At 48.0% G+C, this 17,782-nt stretch overlaps 1 protein-coding gene across 5 annotated transcripts; it reads left to right on the forward strand.

The window, feature by feature from the left end:
- On the forward strand, positions 1-17,782 carry PDCD6 (programmed cell death 6). Of its 5 annotated transcripts, XM_087443070.1 has the most exons (7): positions 3-168; positions 935-996; positions 6,655-6,708; positions 10,427-10,471; positions 11,412-11,570; positions 14,377-14,486; positions 17,204-17,782. In XM_087443070.1, exons 1-7 carry the CDS (start codon positions 74-76, stop codon positions 17,300-17,302), a joined length of 624 nt encoding a protein of 207 aa, XP_087299196.1. In that variant the 5' UTR covers positions 3-73; the 3' UTR covers positions 17,303-17,782. The 5 variants fall into 5 exon arrangements, with proteins under 5 accessions (XP_087299198.1, XP_087299196.1, XP_004440081.1 ...); XM_004440024.3 differs by lacking the exon at positions 6,655-6,708; XM_014795023.2 differs by lacking the exon at positions 6,655-6,708 and having other exon boundaries at positions 11,412-11,564.

Genomic DNA, 17,782 nt, shown 5'->3' on the forward strand with positions numbered 1-17,782 from the left:
GCGGAAGTGGAGCCGCCCCGAGCCGCCAGCGCTTCAGCCCCGCCAGCGCCTCAGCCCCTCCGCGCCTCGGCCCATGGCCGCCTACCCCTACCGCCCTGGCCCCGGCGCCGGCCCTGCGGCGGGCGCGGCGCTGCCGGACCAGAGCTTCCTGTGGAACGTCTTCCAGAGGTGCGGCCGCCGCCTCGCCGGCCTCCCGGCCTCCTCCCTGGCCCCCGGGCCCAGCCCCTCCCCACCCCCACACCCGCTCCGCCTCCCCCGGCCTCCTCCCCGGCCTCCTGCGCTGTTCCCTCCTGCCGAGGGGCGCAGCCCGCCGCGGAACCCGGGGTCGCGGCCTCCAGCCCCTCCCTCTTAGCAGCCGGGCACCCGCAGTCTAGGGGCGGGTCTGGCTGCCCGGGAGGGTCGGGGCGCCTGTTTGGGGAGCAGAGGCACAGACTCTGCTCCGGCGCCGTCGAAATGCCAGCAGCAGGCGAGAAGCCGCGGGGAGGTCGAGGCGGCCTCCGGGGCAGGGGACCCTGCTACAGCGCCTTCTCTCGCTGGTCACCCTTCGAGTGAATGGATGGCCGAAACTTGAGTGACTCGTGGTCAGGGAAGGATCCTTTCCTGTTTGTGGAGAAGAGAGAAGCTGGTGCGGGTGGAATTCACGCAGGCCGAGGAAGAACCGAAGAGAAAGGCTCGAGGAGGCGGAGAGCCGCCTCCCTGGGGAGAACCAACTTGGGCTTTGGCGGTTGGAGAGCTTAGGATGAGTCCAGGAGCTCAGGCATTGCCTTATTCCCAGCGAACGTGGGAGCGAGACGTTCTAGCAGAACAGATAAGGTCCCCGGGAAGGGACATGGCGGAAGTAATGTAGGATTGACAAGGGTTAGACGGTTGTGCTTCCCTTGTTTTGCTTTTCTTGCACTTCTAACCACCAGCTTAATTGGTCTTGATTTTGTAGGGTTGATAAAGACAGGAGCGGCGTGATCTCGGACAACGAGCTTCAGCAAGCGTTATCCAACGGTAAGTGGGACCTGGCCTGGCCCTCAGGACTTTTAAACTGCAAGCCTGACTTACCCGTAGTAAATCCTCTCTTTCTCGAATTTGTTTTCCAAGTACAGAGGAGTCACGAAGACCTAGTTAGTATTACTAGGACGTGTGGAGGTGTTTGTGCTTTATTTTGCCAAGTGGTTTCCTGGTTGTGGCGCTTCGTGCTGCTCCCATTGCCTGGCTGAGCTAGTGGAACAGCTGCGAGGACAAGCACAGGGAAGCGCTTCTTGAGAAGTGGGGGTTGGGGGGTAGGTTTAGGGAGGGATAAGAAGTTTAGCTTTATACAGCAGACACTGTCTGGGTGTATGGAAGATGACTGGGTTTTCTAGGTAACTGCATCCTTGTGACCCCCCTGGAGATGGCCATCAAGGCCCCAGAGGCACCGACGGGGAATGATTGGGGATCTTGGAGGTGCTGGCAGCCTGATTGTGGGGAGGTGGCCTTATCAATGGGGGATACCAGGCATTCAGACAGGGAAGAGAGGACTACAGCTCTTGTATGGTGGTGTGTTGGGGGCTCTCCATAGAGTTATGTTCTTGCTGGTTTGAGCGTGATTAGTCCACGTGAGTACTCTTAGAGACCTCTTACTTCATTAAAGACCTGACTCTTGCCCTTTTTTTAATCTTGCAGAAGCCGCTGTCTTTTTTGATTCTTATATTTGAAGTTTATCTTTCCAGAGGTGTGTCATTTAAGCTAGAGAAGGGATTGATTTTAAGATGTTGTGAAGATGTTGAAAGGCTCCTCTTTGTTAGTGGGAAGCAAGGGGATGCATAGGAAGAGTGGACTAGGAAGTGAGAAAGACCAAGGATGCTGACAGTGCCTCACAGAGTTGGGTATGGGGTGAAAGGAGAGCTCACGCGCCCCCTCACTGTTGGCACGTACCAGGCATCCAGTGTTAGTTTGTTTATTGCCTAATGATCTGCACGAAGCTGAGAATTTGTATTTGCAGGTTAATACGTTTACTTTATAGAATGGCAGATACCCCTGACTTCATTTTCCCGTGTTTAACATTTATGGGCCACAGATATTGGTGTATGACGTCATGTGTATTTATATAGATTGTTTTCAGGAAGTGAAGAAATTTCATTACTTCTGCCTTGATAATTGTGCCTTCTTGATTCTTCTCTGATCATTATTTTTTTTTTTTTTAATAAGATTTTATTTATTCATTTTTTCCCCCCAAAGCCCCAGTAGATAGTTGTATGTCATAGGTTCACATCATTCTAGTTGCTGCACGTGGGACTCGGCCTCGCGTTGGACGGAGAAGTGGCGCCTTGGGGCTTGCCCGGGATCCGAACCCGGGCCGCCAGCATCAGAGCACGCTCACTTAACCGCTAAGCCACGGAGCCGGCCCTCTGATCATTATTAACCCGTTTTCATTTCTTCTTTGTGTCTCCAGTGCTTGAGTTGCACTCAGGAGAAGTAGAAGACAGGGTTACTAGGAAGATGTCAGGAGCACTTGGAATCCAGCAGCCTACAGTCTGGCAAATCTTGGCCTAAAACTTGCTAAGTGTTGACCAAAATGGGTGTTTCTTTAGATCACATGTTGAATGTTTCAGCTGCTGGGAGTGGTTGGCCCTTCAGTGAGAGTACCCCTCAAGGTAATGCTGCAGAGGCTTTCCTTTTGAGGTCCTTTCCAGTGAGTGAGGCTTGATTCATGATCCATTTGGACGTCTCCTTTTTGTCCTAGGTTGAAGTTTTGAGAGTGCTGCCCAGATTCAGGGTTTGTGTGAAACCTACTCACCTAGGAGTGATGGTCAAATAGTATGACAGTCTGTCCACCCTGGGAGGCTCCAGGGGGCACTAGGGTCAGCCTGCCTTGCTTCAAATCCTGGCTCTACCAGTTCTGGGAGTGTGACCTTGGGCAAGGACTTGACCTTTCTCATTGTCCCCACGTTTACTGGGAAGGTAACTGATGGAAATGCATGCAGAGTGCTTGGTGGGATACCTGGCACATAGCAAAGGCTTGGTGTTGGCTGTTGTGAGTAGTAAGTAGTAGTGTTGTTACTAGCACTGTTATTGGCCAAGGAGCTGGCTCAAGTCTTTGATGGCTTTTGTTTTCTTGATGATAGTGATCGTGGTGGCCACTTATAGAGCATCCAGTCCCTGTGGGCACTGTGCTGGGCACTTAAACTTGATCTGACGGTCAGGTCAGCATTGCTGTTTGAGCCTTGGGGGCATAGGTTGGGGGCCTTCTATTCTGACCTATAGGTTTAGGCTCCGGTATTTTCACCAGGATTTTTCCTGTATTTGTCAGTGCTGCCCCTGGTTCAGCTGGTTGCTAAAGCATATGGCTCTTCACTCTGTCAGAACATAATCTCGAACTCAGCCACTACTAAATATCTACCAGGAGCCTGCTTGAGAGGGAGAATTTTAACAGAATTGCCTACAGGATGTTCAGTCTCCCATTCCTAAGATACTCTGAAATCAATACCTGGTTTAACCCAGGTAATAAGTATGTGTCAGGACCATCTCACAGTGGCCTCTGTAGAGTCACGTTTCTTCATTGCCCTGCTGGATTCCCTCAGCTCTCTTGGGGGCATGTAAGAACTGGCTGCCTGAGCGGGTCATCAGTGTTAATCCTGAGAGAGGCGGGCTGGGGGAATGCCCCAGGGAATGGCCATCTCACTGTTCCCTGGGAGTGTGTTGGCTTCTTGTGTTTTAAGCACCTGTGGTAGCTGTTGTGTATTATTGTGTTTGTATCCTAAATATTTTAACCAATTACATTTCCCTCTTCAAATTAGCTGCTGAAAAGTAAAAATGTGTAAGTATGTAATTCATGTCCACCAGTAGTAGGAATTTAGAATTTTACAAAGTAGGTTTTACTGACCTAGTCTTAGGCTACTTACTTTCTTCTCCTCTTATCCGCCTACTTTTCTCCTTCCATCCAACATAATTAAAACTTTATTTTGCTACACCGTGAATATCTTCATAAATTTCTTCACATTTTTTGTGCAATAAGGCAGGTTATTAACGAGTACAGATTTGTAGTCTTCTCCACAACCCCACAGAGTAGGTCATATAGTATTACCAGTGCTTTGCTGGCCAAGTTACTGTCACAGCTCTCAAGTTGCAGGCCAGGATTTGAATTCAGATGTGTGTTTTTGGTACACCGCAGCGCCCCTGCTCATGTTCTGCGTTGGATCTACTCCTCGAAGGTAGGCATCCTGACCCCGGTGTTTTCCCACCTGTGCCTTCATGGTGGTGTCCACTGAGTGCTTCAGGTACCTGTGGCTTCTGTGCTCCTTCTGCCTAGAACACCTGCCTTTCCTCGCTGTAAGCTGACGCTCTACCCGCTCTGCCACGCGTTCCACATCCCTTACCTCCTGGAGGGACATGCTCTGCTCCTGCCATTGAACCTCCACAGCATTTTCCTTTTTCTTTGGTGCTCTGCTTTTTCCTGGTTCTGTTGAGATCATTTTTGTAGCTGTCTCTGGCTACTAGACTGTTAGCTTCGTAAAGGAAGGCCGAGCCAGTCTCTTGTTCAGATGTGTGTTGTGTGTCCAGGCATTGGTCACTAGGTGGACACGTGTCAGATCTCTTCACTCTCCTCCTTGAATTCCTGCAGCTCATACGATTGAAGTTATCTTGACTTCTGATTTTTCTCCCAGTAATGGGCTTCTGTTTTCATATTATAATTAGAATATTAGACTATTTTAGGAAATTAATTAATTTGTTTATTATTGATGGGAAAACTGAAGTTACAAAGTAGCTGGTTTCTCACTTCAATTAAATCTGTGCCTCTGAGTGCTCTCTGTTAAAATCTGGTTGAAACTACCCTGAAAACATACTTGTGCATCCCATACACTGAGTCTTTTATAAGACTTGTTTCTGTAGGAAACCTTCTAAAAATGGCTGCTCTCAGGGAGGTCTGCGGTTCACAGGTAGCAGAAAGAAGAGGACTGTTCTCTTGCTTTCTTTTGAAATAATGTCACAAACTATCTTGAGTGAGTGAGGTAACTTTATTTTTTTACTTTCATGTTATTTTTTGGAATTATGGGAAATTAGTTTTGTTCAAGCCTCTTTTTTGTGGTTTTGTAGGTTTGCCTTAACATATTGATGTATTTTTTTTTTTATAATTTTATTTATTTATTTATTTTTTCCCCCAAAGCCCCACTAGATAGTTGTATGTCATAGCTACACATCCTTCTAGTTGCTGTATGTGGGACACGGCCTCAGCATGGCCGGAGAAGCGGTGTGTCGGTGCGCACCCGGGATCTGAACCCTGGCCGCCAGTAGCGGAGCGCACGCATTTAACCGCTAAGCCACGGGGCCGACCCCATATTGATGTATTTTGAGGAGGCATTTTTTAGCTGTATTTTAAAAAATAATAATTCATATGTTCTTAAGATATTTTTATCAAAACAGAGTTCCCATATTAAGAAGAAATGGGAGAAATCAGACCGTGTAAGCAGAGAGTTCCCTGCAGACTCTTCATCTAGTCACATCGCTGTCCCCCCTGCCACAGCCCTGTGTGTGTTGCCCCCGGTGATGGAACAGAGGGAGTATGAGATTTGCCTTCAGCTTCCATCTGCCCGTGTGGAGAAAGGGCCGACCCAGCAGGCCTGGGCTGCTCAGAGCCTGCACATTCCCCAGAAGGGCCTGTTGATGACTGGCTGCCTCCTGGAATGTTGGGACTGACGAGTGTTTTGCCCACTGAGGGCCTTGAGGCATGCTGTACCCATTTGTCTGGATAGTTCATACTAGCAGTGTGATTATGGCAAACACCTGCTTTCCCTTGGGCATCTGGAGCTTCCGTGACTGACCCCCAAGAAAAACCCTGGACTCCCAGGCTCAGGGGCGCTTGCCTGGTTGACAGCACTTCCAGTGTGTCGACACTAGTCATCCCTGGGAGGATTTAGCGCATCCTGTGTGACTCCACGGGGAGGGGACTCAGAGCTGCGTCTGGTCTCCCCAGACTTTTTCCAGTGCCTTATCCCTCTGCTGCCTCGACTGTGTTCTTTTGCTGTAACAAACTGTGACTATGAGTATCGTGAGTCCTAGCGGGTCATCCAGCCTGAGGGTGGCCTTGGAGACCCCAGTTCAGCCTGTCACGTCTGCTCTTCCCAGAAACTTGCCCAGCCAGAATTTCAGACGGAAACAAAGGAAGGTTGGGATTTGGTGGACCTGGCTTTGCTGACAAGTCACTCCACCACCTTGGGCAGATCACACCCTGGCCTCAGTTTCTTCCGTGTAAAAATAGGGCAGCTAGAAGTTTAGATCCCTTTCCTCTCAAGCCATGCTTGTCTCCACCAGATCCCGCTCTGCCTGTATCCACCAGGATTGAGTTGACAGTCTTTCACTGTTAGAAATTTACATTGTTTCTAATTTCATTAATGTAAATGCTGTAGTGATTTGGCTCAAAATTTTATAGAACAAGTCTCTAGAAGTGGCATTTATCAGATCAGAGGGTGTAGGCATTGTTAAAGCTGTTGATCAATACTCAGATTGCTTTTCAAAAAGACCGTGTTTCAGTCATGGCCCTTTGAAGCTATAAGTGAAGGTAACTAGTGAGGTACAGAGTTTTGCTGAACCTGAAGAGGCACCAAAGTCTTGGCAATTTGCCTTGAATACCAGTGCTGTGTCCTGAGCACCTCTTGCACCTCTACTTACATAGCTCCTCTCTGGCAGGAGAGCCCAGAAGGCCCAGGTCTGATGCAGTAAAGTGGAAAGAGATTATCAGTGGTGAGTTTAAAAGGTCTGATTTTTTTTTCCCCAAAAGATTCCAAGTAGTTAGGTATTTCAGTTGTATGTGTTAACTGTTGTAAAGTCTTAACCCTTGACTACTCACTGAAGTCTCTACCAAAATTTAGGTTTGTGGTTAACAGGACATCATTTCAAGAAAGAAAACTCTGTGGAGAGTGAAAAGCCTGTATTACTGCAGAGCAGAGTGGGGTTTTCCCTTTCAATAAGGGAGGCATGTATAAGTCTTGACGTCACGTGAGTGCTTGAGGGTTCAGTGGGCAGTGCTGCCGCCTCCTGCTGGTGACCACCTGCTCTGCGGGACTGCAGTTGTCCCTTCAGCCAGCGCCACTCGTTCGTTCACTGTTGCTTCTTCAGGCCTTGGCACTGTTCCCAAATTGCAGGTGAAAAAAGTTAGGTGTACTCAACTTACATGGAAAATAGTGTATATGTTTCTGTTTTCTTTGGTTTTCTGAAATGAAATTGAGGCAAGACTTACAGGTACAGTAACCATATATTTCTAATAAAAGCGTGAGAGGAAATCTTTTGCCAGCTGGGTGGTTCTGGGATTCTTGGACGTGTTGGTTACTGGGGACCAGTTGAGGAGGTTTGAAAGTGGGGCTGGGACAGAGGACCACTGGAAATACGGGGCTCATGGGAAACCTGCCGGTACAGGCTGTCCCTACTTTCAGTCAGCTCTAGTCAATACTGGTTAGATTTCCAGGCTGTGGCAGGTGCATTTAACTCTTAATACATGTCACCGAGATATTAAATGTCTGCAGCATGTCAGCCTCATTGTGGGAACCAGGCCACAGGACCTGGCACATGATAAATAGTTAACTGCTGGCCGTTGTTATTTTCCCTTGGTTTCTGTGGAAAGTCTTACCCCATTTGGGTGACAAGGACAAGTGGAGGTCCCAGAAGCTGCCTCCACCTTCCCGCTGCTTGACAGCACTGCAAGAAGCCTGTGGTCTCCTGCTAGAGGAGCAGCCTCTCTCCGTCCTTGACTCAGCCCAGGGCGACCTCTTGTTCTCCTGTGCCTGGGACCCCTGCAATCCTCAGACTCCTCTAGCAGGCCACTGGTTCCCTCTGAGCCACACCTCTCAAGGATACACCATCTCTGTGCACCCATGTGTGCCTGTCCAAGTGGCGCCTGGCCCTCACAATGAGAAGTGCCTGTGTTTGCAGCATTATTTAACTCTTCTACTTGTATTGCTTTTGTTTAAAATTTATTTGGCCAAGTCCTTTTCTGAGACAGCCCAGTGCTCTTCTGCTCAGTGGAGATGGACTGGGGGTGCAGCCTCCACTTTCAGAGGTTGAGGTCTCATTGCTGATACTGCTCCGGCTCTGCACGGTCAGCTCAGTTGAGCGAACATTCACAGATTCTCCTCCGTGTGGTCACTTAGCCTGTACCAGAGGTGGAGGGAAGACAAAGAAAGACTCCAGTAGGTACATTTGGTTCCTCGGGCTGCTTGTCAGTGGTGGCTTCTGTTCTGTGGAGACTCCAGTTCAGTGCATGCAGCAGTGGAGACTGAGGGAGGGAAAAACAGAACTGGATGAAGTGATGCTCTCCTGTGTTGAGAATTTTCCTCTTTCTTTTGGGTTCTGTGTAACATAGTTTTCTTTTTATACTGGTTTTCAGTAATACTGACTTTTCCTAATACCTCTATATACATACTCCTGCCCACCCTCCCCCCAGACGTCTGTAAATCCTGCACAGAGATGCTTGCCCAGCGCTGATGTGTGCCCTGCTCGGGGACAGGTGTGCCCTGCTTTCACAGGAAGAACAGCCATCACTGAGTCATTACAGTTGCAGAAGTCGAGAAGGGGAAGTTTGAAGGCACACTGGTAGAGCAGATTTATTTAAATTGGGGGCTGAGGAATGTGGAGCCCCCAGAGGAAGCAGTTCACCTGAGGCTTAGAGGAGAGGTAGGAGTTGGAGTGAGGGGTGTGCATGCGTTTGGAGGGGCCACACCTGAGGTTGAGAGAAGTATGTGGGCGTGGCTCTGGGGATTGCTGCGGGAAGCCCAGTGGTGTGGATGTGAGGGGTAGTGTCCTTCAGCCCCCCTGCCCACGGCCCAGGAGGAACTACTGAGCCTCACACCTGAGCATAAAGGTGTTACTTTCTGTGAGGTCAGGGCATGGTCTCTGGGTGCCACATAGAACCAAAACAGTTTTGTATGTCGAAGAAAGGTGGGGTGTTTTTATACAAGTAGGGGATGGGCAGAGACAGTGCTTTCCCTACACATTAAAAAAATTTTTTACTTTGTGTTTAGTGAGTGTAAAAGCGATAAAGGTAGAAATCACTCTGAAAACGCATTCTTGGGCATAAAGGTATCTGGTGAACATCACTGTTGATAAATGGTTCTGAGTTCTCAAGTCTATCAGATTCAACAAGCCCCTTTATAACAAATATTTGGTAACATCTCCATTACTATTCTGAAGTGAATCATAGAATAATATAATCTACTTTTTCACAATTTCAAGGAAAATAGTATGATGCTCAGACTAATTTTAGGAGAAAGTTCCATGGCATGTGTTGAGTATGCTTTGGCATGATTACTGAGGGAAGATGAGGAGGTGATTTGATGTGTGCACTTGTGTGGAGAGTGACAACACTGGCTGTCTTAGGGACTCCAGCACTGGAAGCAGTGGTGGTCCTGGTAGTGAGATTTTCTGAAATGGTAATTGGTGACATTCCTAAGAAAAATAGGTGCTGTCTTCTCAACTTACCTGGTGGCTGCATTCCTGGAAAATTCAGTGTATGTTAAAAAAATATAAAACCATTTCTTGGTTATATAGTAAACAAGAGTGAGCTTCCAGCTGGACGTTCAGGGTATTATGCTAAGCGAAATAAGTCAGAGGGAGAAGGTCAGACACCATATGATCTCACTCATAAGTAGAAGATAAAAACAACAACAAACACACACATAGAGACAGAGATTGGATTGGTGGTTACCAGAGGGGAAGGGGAAGGGAGGAGGTTGAAAGGGATGACTGGGCACATGTGTGTGATGATGGATGGTGATTAGTCTTTGGGTGGTGAACATGATGTAATCTATGCAGAAATAGAAGTATAATGATGTACACCTGAAATTTATACAATGTTGTAAACCAATGTTACTGCAATAAAAAAAAAAAAGAGAGGGGCTGACCCTGTGGCATAGTGGTTAAGTGTGTGAGCTCCCCTGCTGGCAGCCCAGGTTTGGATCCCGGGTGCGCACTGACACACCGCTTGTCAGGCCATGGTGTGGCAGCGTCCCATATAAAGTGGAGGAAGATAGGCACAGATGTTAGCCTAGGGCAAGTCTTCCTCGACAAAAAGAGGAGGATTGTCATGGATGTTAGCTCAGGGCTGATCTTCCTCCAAAAAAAAAAAAAAAAAAAAACGAATAAAGAATAATATTTAAAAAAAAAAAAAGAGTGAGCTTCCAGGCTGATTATGAACAACTTTGAGTGTCTGGCGGTGCCTGAGGGACTCCTGCACATCGCAGGAATGGGCTGCAACCTTGAAATGCTTGCAACCCCTCCCAGTAGTCAGGGCGACCAAAAGCAAGTGTCCCCCGGGGGCAGTGTCTTCTTCTGAGAACCACGGCTCTAGGGTCTTCATGTTAAAAGCAAATTACTTAACTTTCACTGGCTTCTAGTGTTAGAGATTAGGAATTTAGAGTTTCCTATGGAAATAATTTTCTTTTACTTTAGTTCCTGTTGTTATTTTCAGGCACATGGACTCCATTTAATCCCGTGACTGTCAGGTCCATCATATGTAAGTAAAGGCGCCATCGCCCTGCCTGTGCAGCAAACAGGTGTGGGCTGCTTTTCTGTCTGCTTGGTACAGGTTGTCTTCCTGCCCTGTTCTCTCCATTTTGGCGGGTGTAGGGCCCTCTCCTGCCTGCCTGTCCCTTCACTGATTCTTCGCTTACAGTTCACTGTCTCCCCTGTCCTTGCAGTTCCCAATTCTGAAGACCTCAGATACACGTAGGACCTGCTCGTTCCTCACACAGTCCATAATCCTGCATGATTGTTAACATCGATTTTATATATATATTTTTAGCCATTTTGCAATTATATGTAAATGTAGTTACAGGTTCTTTTGTATTTGGAGCTGAAATTAGGCTGATTTTTTAAATGAAAAGCAGGTCTTAGTAAGAAAAAAATCTAAAGCGATTAGAGACTTTTTCTCATTGGCATGGTCTCCCTTGACAGAAAACTCTTGTGAGCCTCCACTGGTGGCTATCAGACCTCTTGAGAATTGGAGGGGCGGCTCTAGGAATTAGACCCATGTTCTAGGCCCAGAACCGGGGGATGGGAGTGTTGGACAGGCCACTTACCCTTGCCCCTCGGTTTCTCTGGCTCCACCAGTGGTTGTGCTTTTGTAGAACCTCCTTTAGTATAAAGTAGTGTTTTTATTGTGGCTCTACCAGTGTGTGTTGCTTGCACTTTCCTTTCACAGTCTGCCGCAACGTCTGTCTAACGTGACTCGGGGCTGTAGCTGGGTAACAGTTCCCCGCCCCACCCCGGCAGAGCCATCCAGCTCCCTATTTAGCAAATGAGCGTTTATTAGCTGCACCTCAGGGTTCGCTGGCTGAGCACCCAGCTGTGTACCCGGGGAACCAGGGTCTGCTGGGGAGGTGAGAGGTGACTCTGCTGTGATTGATGTCAGGATTCCATTGGCCGTGTACCAATCACATTCCTTCTTGTCTCAGCCATGTTTGACCGGGAGAACAAGGCTGGCGTGAACTTCAGCGAGTTCACTGGCGTCTGGAAGTACATCACAGACTGGCAGAACGTCTTCCGCACCTATGACAGGGACAATTCCGGGATGATCGACAAGAACGAGCTCAAGCAGGCGCTCTCAGGTTTTGGTAATTCACTTATCTGGGTTGTGTAGCGTATTTCATTTTGGAACCTGGGTGCCACTAAAGTGTTTTTTACTTTGTTCAACTTACTGATTTTTTAATCCAGTCTGTGAAATTTTTATTTACATCATATAGATTTATATTTTGATATTGTTTATATCATGAAGGCTTATATTCGACGTGGACGCTTTTATGCAGTTTTTCATCCAAAATGAGATAAGGGCTATGCAATCGTTTATCTTTTGTGAAATGAAATGACACCACAAGCACATTGAGAATGTGGCTTTTTAAACAGTTTAAAGTGAATAAGTGAAAATGAAGTGGTGCAGGGCAGTTTATATTTCACGTTACGTCAAAGTACACAGGAAGATGATGAGGTACCTGTAAGAGACGATTCTGTGAGCTGCGGTGCAAATCCCGTGCCTCAGGGTATTGGAGAGCGTTCCCATTCTCAAGTGCGTGTCAGCACCTGTGTGTGCACCACATGCATGCCAGGCCAGAGTGTGTGCCATGCCGTGAGGAGTGCGTGCCGTGCCGTGAGGAGTGTTCATGTGGTGCCTTCCAGAGTGGAGCAGCAGGCCTCTGACACTGGTGCATGGGTCTGAGAGGAAGATGGGAGTTCTCATTTACAGAGGAGAAGCTGAAAGGCTTGGCAAGGCTCCTAGTAGTTGCACCGAGATTGTCATTTGGGACAGTTTCACTCAGCCCTCTGTTCACCAGGCCCGTGTTACAAAACCCCTTCTGTGTTTTGCTTAAAAGGCTGTTTACAAATGCCCTCTAGAAAAAATAAGAAAAGTTATATTATGATGTACTATATTGTAGGTATTTCGAATTTTAATAATATAAAGTACATTTTAGTTTAGTGATTAGTAACGTGGTTCTGCCCACCCCCTCATTTTTCCTCTGGGCACGTACGTTATGGCTGTCTCTCCTCCTCCTTCCTCTTTCCTTTCTTGCCTTGTGAGCTCGTAGGGAGTATCAGCCAGCGGCTCTGGGGCTCCGCAGGAAGTTTGTGTTCCGAGCTCACCAGGTGTGGGTGAAGATTTGAGCAGGACGTTGAGCTCAGGTTCTCTGAAGTGGAACTTGAATGCAGCTGACCTTGCTCTGCCCTTAGGTGAGGGGGCTAGCGGGAGCCTCCACAGAGAGCTGTCCTGGGGCAGGAAGGAGCTAGAGGCCTGACTGGGCTGAAAGGACTAGGTAGGAACCTGGATCCCCCCGTCTACACCCTGCATGGGTACTGACCCGTAACCCCCTTGTCTACACCCTGCACTGGCACTGCTCTGTCGCCACGTCCCAAGCTTAGTTCTCACCAGCCTGGACCTGTGTCTTACCTGCCCACAGGCACAGGTGCTGGGTGTGAGGAGAGGAGACTAATAAGGGCTGAGAGGAGTGGCGCCCATCCAGGATTTGCTGTCTCTTTTTTCTGACTAAGTTGGGGGTCGTGTCTTCTACTCAGCTTGCAGGGAAGGGGCACCCTGGATTTAAGTCACAGAGACATGTAGCGCGTGCTGACCACTCCGGAAGGTACTCTTGCGTGTTTGCATGTTTGAGTCTTTTTCAGTAAAGTGATTAAGTGCTCATACAGGTAATTAACTGTGACATTCACTCAGACAATAGGTGTACATATCCTTGCAAAGATTGCAACAAGACTGAAAACCAGTAAAAATATTTTCACACCTGGATCTTGTCTCCTGAATAAGTAAGGATACCACGGCCACACAGGTAGTAGGATTACGAGGGAAGGAAGTAGGTGTCCTGCGGGTACCCTGGGGGTGTCCCGCAGCTGAGTGGCTGTGTGTCCACACATCTTCAGAGCCATCTCCCCGCTGGAGGCCTTTTCAAGAAACAATTCAGTAAATCGAAAATGGAATCGGTGACTCTTTGCCATAACATATGATCACCCTTCAGTGGTTTTGAACTTTGTGAGGCTGCCTTCACAAAGTTCTTTGGAACTTTGGAATCTTTGAATTCCTAATGTCAGTGTGCCAGTTTATGTGGGGGAGTATCTGTCAATTAATTAATTGTTTCCTTAAGTTTACGTTTTGTTCATTTGGAAGCCTCGGTGAGATTTCTCTTTCAAAGCATTCTCTAGTCATGAGTAATCCAGGGCAGCTGAGTTATTCAGAACTTTCATGTCTAGGTTAATAAATGTGATAAAACTCATCAATAAAGGGCCTTTTAAAATGATGACTCCACTGCATTTAAGAAACTGAGCCTGGGGGCCGGCCCAGTGATGCAGCAGTTAAATGTGCGCGCTCCGCTTCAGCAGCCCGAGGGTTCGCAGGTTCAGAACCCAGGTGTGCACCGATGCACTGCTTGTCAAGCCATGCTGTGGCTGCGTCCCATAAAAAGTAGAGGAAGATGGGCACGGATGTTAGCCCAGGGCCAGTCTTCCTCAGCAAAAAAGAGGAGGAATGGCATCAGATCTTAGCTCAGGGCTGATCTTCCCCGCCCCCGCCCCCCAAAAAAAAAAATCTGACGCTGGCTGCCCTGTGGGCTGGTAGGTGGTGCAGCACTACAGAATGAGTGCAGTTGACGTATACTCGTGAGTTTGTGGAAACGACCTTCAGCTCCTAGCACAGTGATGGCCTCCAGGTTTCTTCGCATCCTTCCAGGAAGAGGCTGCTGGTCTTTCAGTCACTTCCTGATATTGGAGATGAGAAGTTATCGCAGAATGATTTGTATGAATGTGCACCTGTTGTTTGTTATCAGCTGTTATAAGAGGCTGTGGGGTCTTTTGGAGGGTGAAGTGGGTGTTGATGCAAATGTCTGCTCTCCTGGCCCTCTCTTTATTCTGATTTCCCTCTTCAAGGGTACCGGCTCTCTGACCAGTTTCACGACATCCTCATTCGAAAGTTTGACAGACAAGGACGGGGGCAGATCGCGTTTGATGACTTCATCCAGGGCTGCATCGTCTTGCAGGTAACCGTGGTCTTCATGGGGGCTTTCAGCGAGCTGAGCTGCAGAGCAGGCAGGGAATAGCCATGGAAGTAGAGGGAAAGGGAGGCACCATTCTGGAATTCGTTATTTAATGGAGTCAGACACGTGTAAAGTTAGTTTCTGGAGCTTAGACAAGTTTGTCTTGTCTTTGGAGAAGTAACTAGTTCTGTTAAATAGAGGTGTAACAGTAGTGCTTCTTCTGCTCTTAGAAAGAGCAGGCCGTTCGGAAGAGGTCATTTTTTCCAGTATGCAGTGGGCTGTTTACATGTATACTCTGGTATTTTTGTTGGATTTTTATTCTGAGGAGATGGGTAAATTTTCCGTTGTGATCTTCCCTGTGCCCTGCCTTCGTGTGTGGGGTAAGCTCCAAAGCCAGGAACTGGCTGGTGAGCTCACAGGGCCTCGTTGGAGTGTTGCAGCCGTTCCTAACCAGCATCTGGCGGAGCGTGTGAGTCACAGTGGTCCCTGCACCTCACGTTTCCCGGCGACATCCTGTGACGTCCGTCCCGTAGCCTCACTACTTCACCCCCAAGAGAACCAAGTGCAGAGCTTCTCCAGCCCGCCCAGAGACGCCCACTAGCAGGGCGGGAGTAATCGAACCCGCCCTGGCTGTTCCCACACAGGCCCCTGCTCCTGTTTCTACGAGGGGATCCAAGTTCCCTAGATTTAAGCTTTAGAAATGCAGTGAATTGATAAACCCTTAAATTACCTCCATGAGCTCCCCCCGCCCCCATTATTCTGAAGCAGATTCCATTTACGGAAAGCAAATGTTTTTTCCTTAAATATTTCAGTAGAACCTATCTCTAGAAGATAAGTCCTTGCTGTTTGAATCCAAGTTGAGGTTACATCTTGTCAGCTTTAGAATCCACTGGGAGATGTGAACAGCGTAAGGTTTTTAAATGTAATTTGGAATTTTAGAAAAAATTCTCAGGGTTTTTATTTTCATTAAAAGGATAGATCAATAAAAGTGAAGTTTCTCTGACTGGCCTGCCAAGTGCAGACGTCATGATTCCTTTACCACTGCATCTGGGTAGGTCAGTCCCTGTTCTTCATTGACTTGTTGGAGAGCCAGGTCTGTTAACATTTACACTTCAGATCTCCAGAATGGGGAGAGCCTCTGCCCCTCAGGGTCTGGTGCGGCTGGCTGGATTGCATTTTTGCAGTGTTGCCTGAACACTTTAGAAAAAGTGCAGTGAAAAATCTCGTTGTAATCTGCATCCAAATTGCCCCAGGGTTAGGATTCTCATTTGAAGTTACATCTTGTAAGTAAACATCTGTTCCTTGTATTTCTACCTAAGCAGAGGTCATTGTGTGTAGGCTTTCAGCAGCTGGGAATGGGAGTCCCATGAGAAGCTCGCCCAGGGCCTCTGACCCCATGGGCTGAGGACAAGCGAGCCATTGCCTCTAGGCCGGGCTCCATCCCTGCCATGGCCTGACTGCCAGCTCCTGGTCCCACCCCCCTTCAAGAGTGACCCTAAAGGCTGGACAGAAGTGGGGAATTGAAAAGAAAAGCCACAGGCCACAAGTAAAAAATCCTCAAGGCTTTTAGAAAATCATTTTTTACAAAATCACGTGGAAACATGTAGAAATCTTGGGAAAATACAGTTAAAGGATAAAGAAGGAAGAATTACTCATTGCTGTTCAAGCCATAGTTACCTGCTGCTGGTGGCTTTGTGGTTTGTTCCACAACGTTCAGATGCTCCTGGCTTACACCTGAGTCCACAGTCACCTGTGAGGTCCTGTTTATTGTTAGCCATTTAACCTGCCCGGGCACAGGACGGCACAGCTCTCAAAGCCAGGCTCCAACCTTGCTCTCTGCCCCTCTGCAGGTGGCCAGCCCCCAAGTCATGATGACCCTTGGGCCTTGTTTTCTTCTGTCTCAGGGAATTGCATCATGCCTATTTCCTCTTATTGTTAAGATTCTTCAGAGCCTATTATGGTTGCCCAGCGCCTGTCCTCTGGGGCAGTACTTACTTAACCCTCGCTGCTTTTGGGTGCAGGTGGTCTCCCCTCTGCTCCTGACCTGACCTGGATGGTGAGGCTTGTGAACAGACTAAGGTGGAGCCCTGGTGTGGGGGGTTGCAGACAGAGGAGGAGGTGGAGTGGGAGGAAGGAACTCCGAGCTGGTGCAAGGAGACCTGCCCTCCCATGCTCTGTAGCTGGGCCCCACCTGCTGGCGGGCAGGTTCTAAGGGAAGAGCCTGGGGTGTAGGGCTGGGCCTTCTCCTGCTGGGGCGGGGCAGATTCTAAGGGAGGAGCCTGAGTGAGGGCTGGTTTCCTTGTGTCTTGAGCAGCACATGGCCAGAGTGGAGGTGAGTGTTCAGGGGGAGGAGCCCACCCTCCACAGAACGGTCTTAGAGTGGGAAGGGAGGTCCCAGGCTTGCCACCAGCTCACTCAGGAAACCAGGGCCTGGGGCCAGAGGGCTTGGCCAGGATCCAGGGCTGTGGTGTGTAGCTGAGCTGGGCCTGCAGTCCGTGCCCTGACCTCTCACCCTCCCCTGCCTCACCTGAACCCAGAGTCCTCTGGGGTGGTCAGGGATACCCCAACCACACCTCCCTGTGCTGATCTCAGTCAGAGTTAGGGGATGTGGAGACATGAATGTTTCTGAAATTAGGTTCCTAAATGTCTTTTTACCAAATACATTTGTTCCTTCTGTTTAATAACTATCAAAGTCTAAATTCCTGTTTTTTTTTTCCCAGAGGTTGACAGATATATTCAGACGCTACGATACAGATCAGGACGGCTGGATTCAGGTGTCATATGAACAGTATCTTTCCATGGTCTTCAGCATTGTATAACACGGGCCTTTTGCAAATAGCAGCGTGACTTACGGAAGAAAGACATTTTCAAATGCCAAATCTGTTAACCTTTAACAAAATGAAACACAGATGCAGTTAGATACTGTTCTTCCTTTAGATTTTATATAATTAATATTTGGGGACCTGACTGTACATATGTGGATAAGCTGATTAACGTTTTGCAGTTGTAACAATGGTTATATCATTATTCAGATACAGACATTTGATTTGGTGACTGTTTAATTGTGCCATGAGGTCAGATAGAATAATGTTTCAGATATTCTGCATGCAGAAAATGCATCATGTGCTTTTCTAGATAGCTCCAGCTCTATAGTGCAAATACTTTTATTAGCCAATAGGAATTTTAAAATAATGTGAAACTTGCACAGAAAGCTTTTTATGTGCCTTTTTAAAAAGGGGTTTATTGTATTCATTTGGATATGCAATGTAAGCAATAAAGCACATGTGCCCCTTGTCCCA

Source organism: Ceratotherium simum, chromosome 18 (assembly GCF_057802395.1).
Source record: "Ceratotherium simum simum isolate JZ-2026a chromosome 18, ASM5780239v1, whole genome shotgun sequence".
NCBI lineage: Eukaryota > Metazoa > Chordata > Mammalia > Perissodactyla > Rhinocerotidae > Ceratotherium > Ceratotherium simum.

Coding starts and splice junctions, on each gene's coding strand:
- PDCD6 (XM_087443070.1), top strand. CDS start 74: ATGGCCGCCTACCCCTACCGCCCTGGCCCCGGCGCCGGCCCTGCGGCG. Junction 169..934: donor CTGTGGAACGTCTTCCAGAG/GTGCGGCCGCCG, acceptor TTGATTTTGTAG/GGTTGATAAAGACAGGAGCG. Junction 14,487..17,203: donor AGGGCTGCATCGTCTTGCAG/GTAACCGTGGTC, acceptor TTTTTTTCCCAG/AGGTTGACAGATATATTCAG.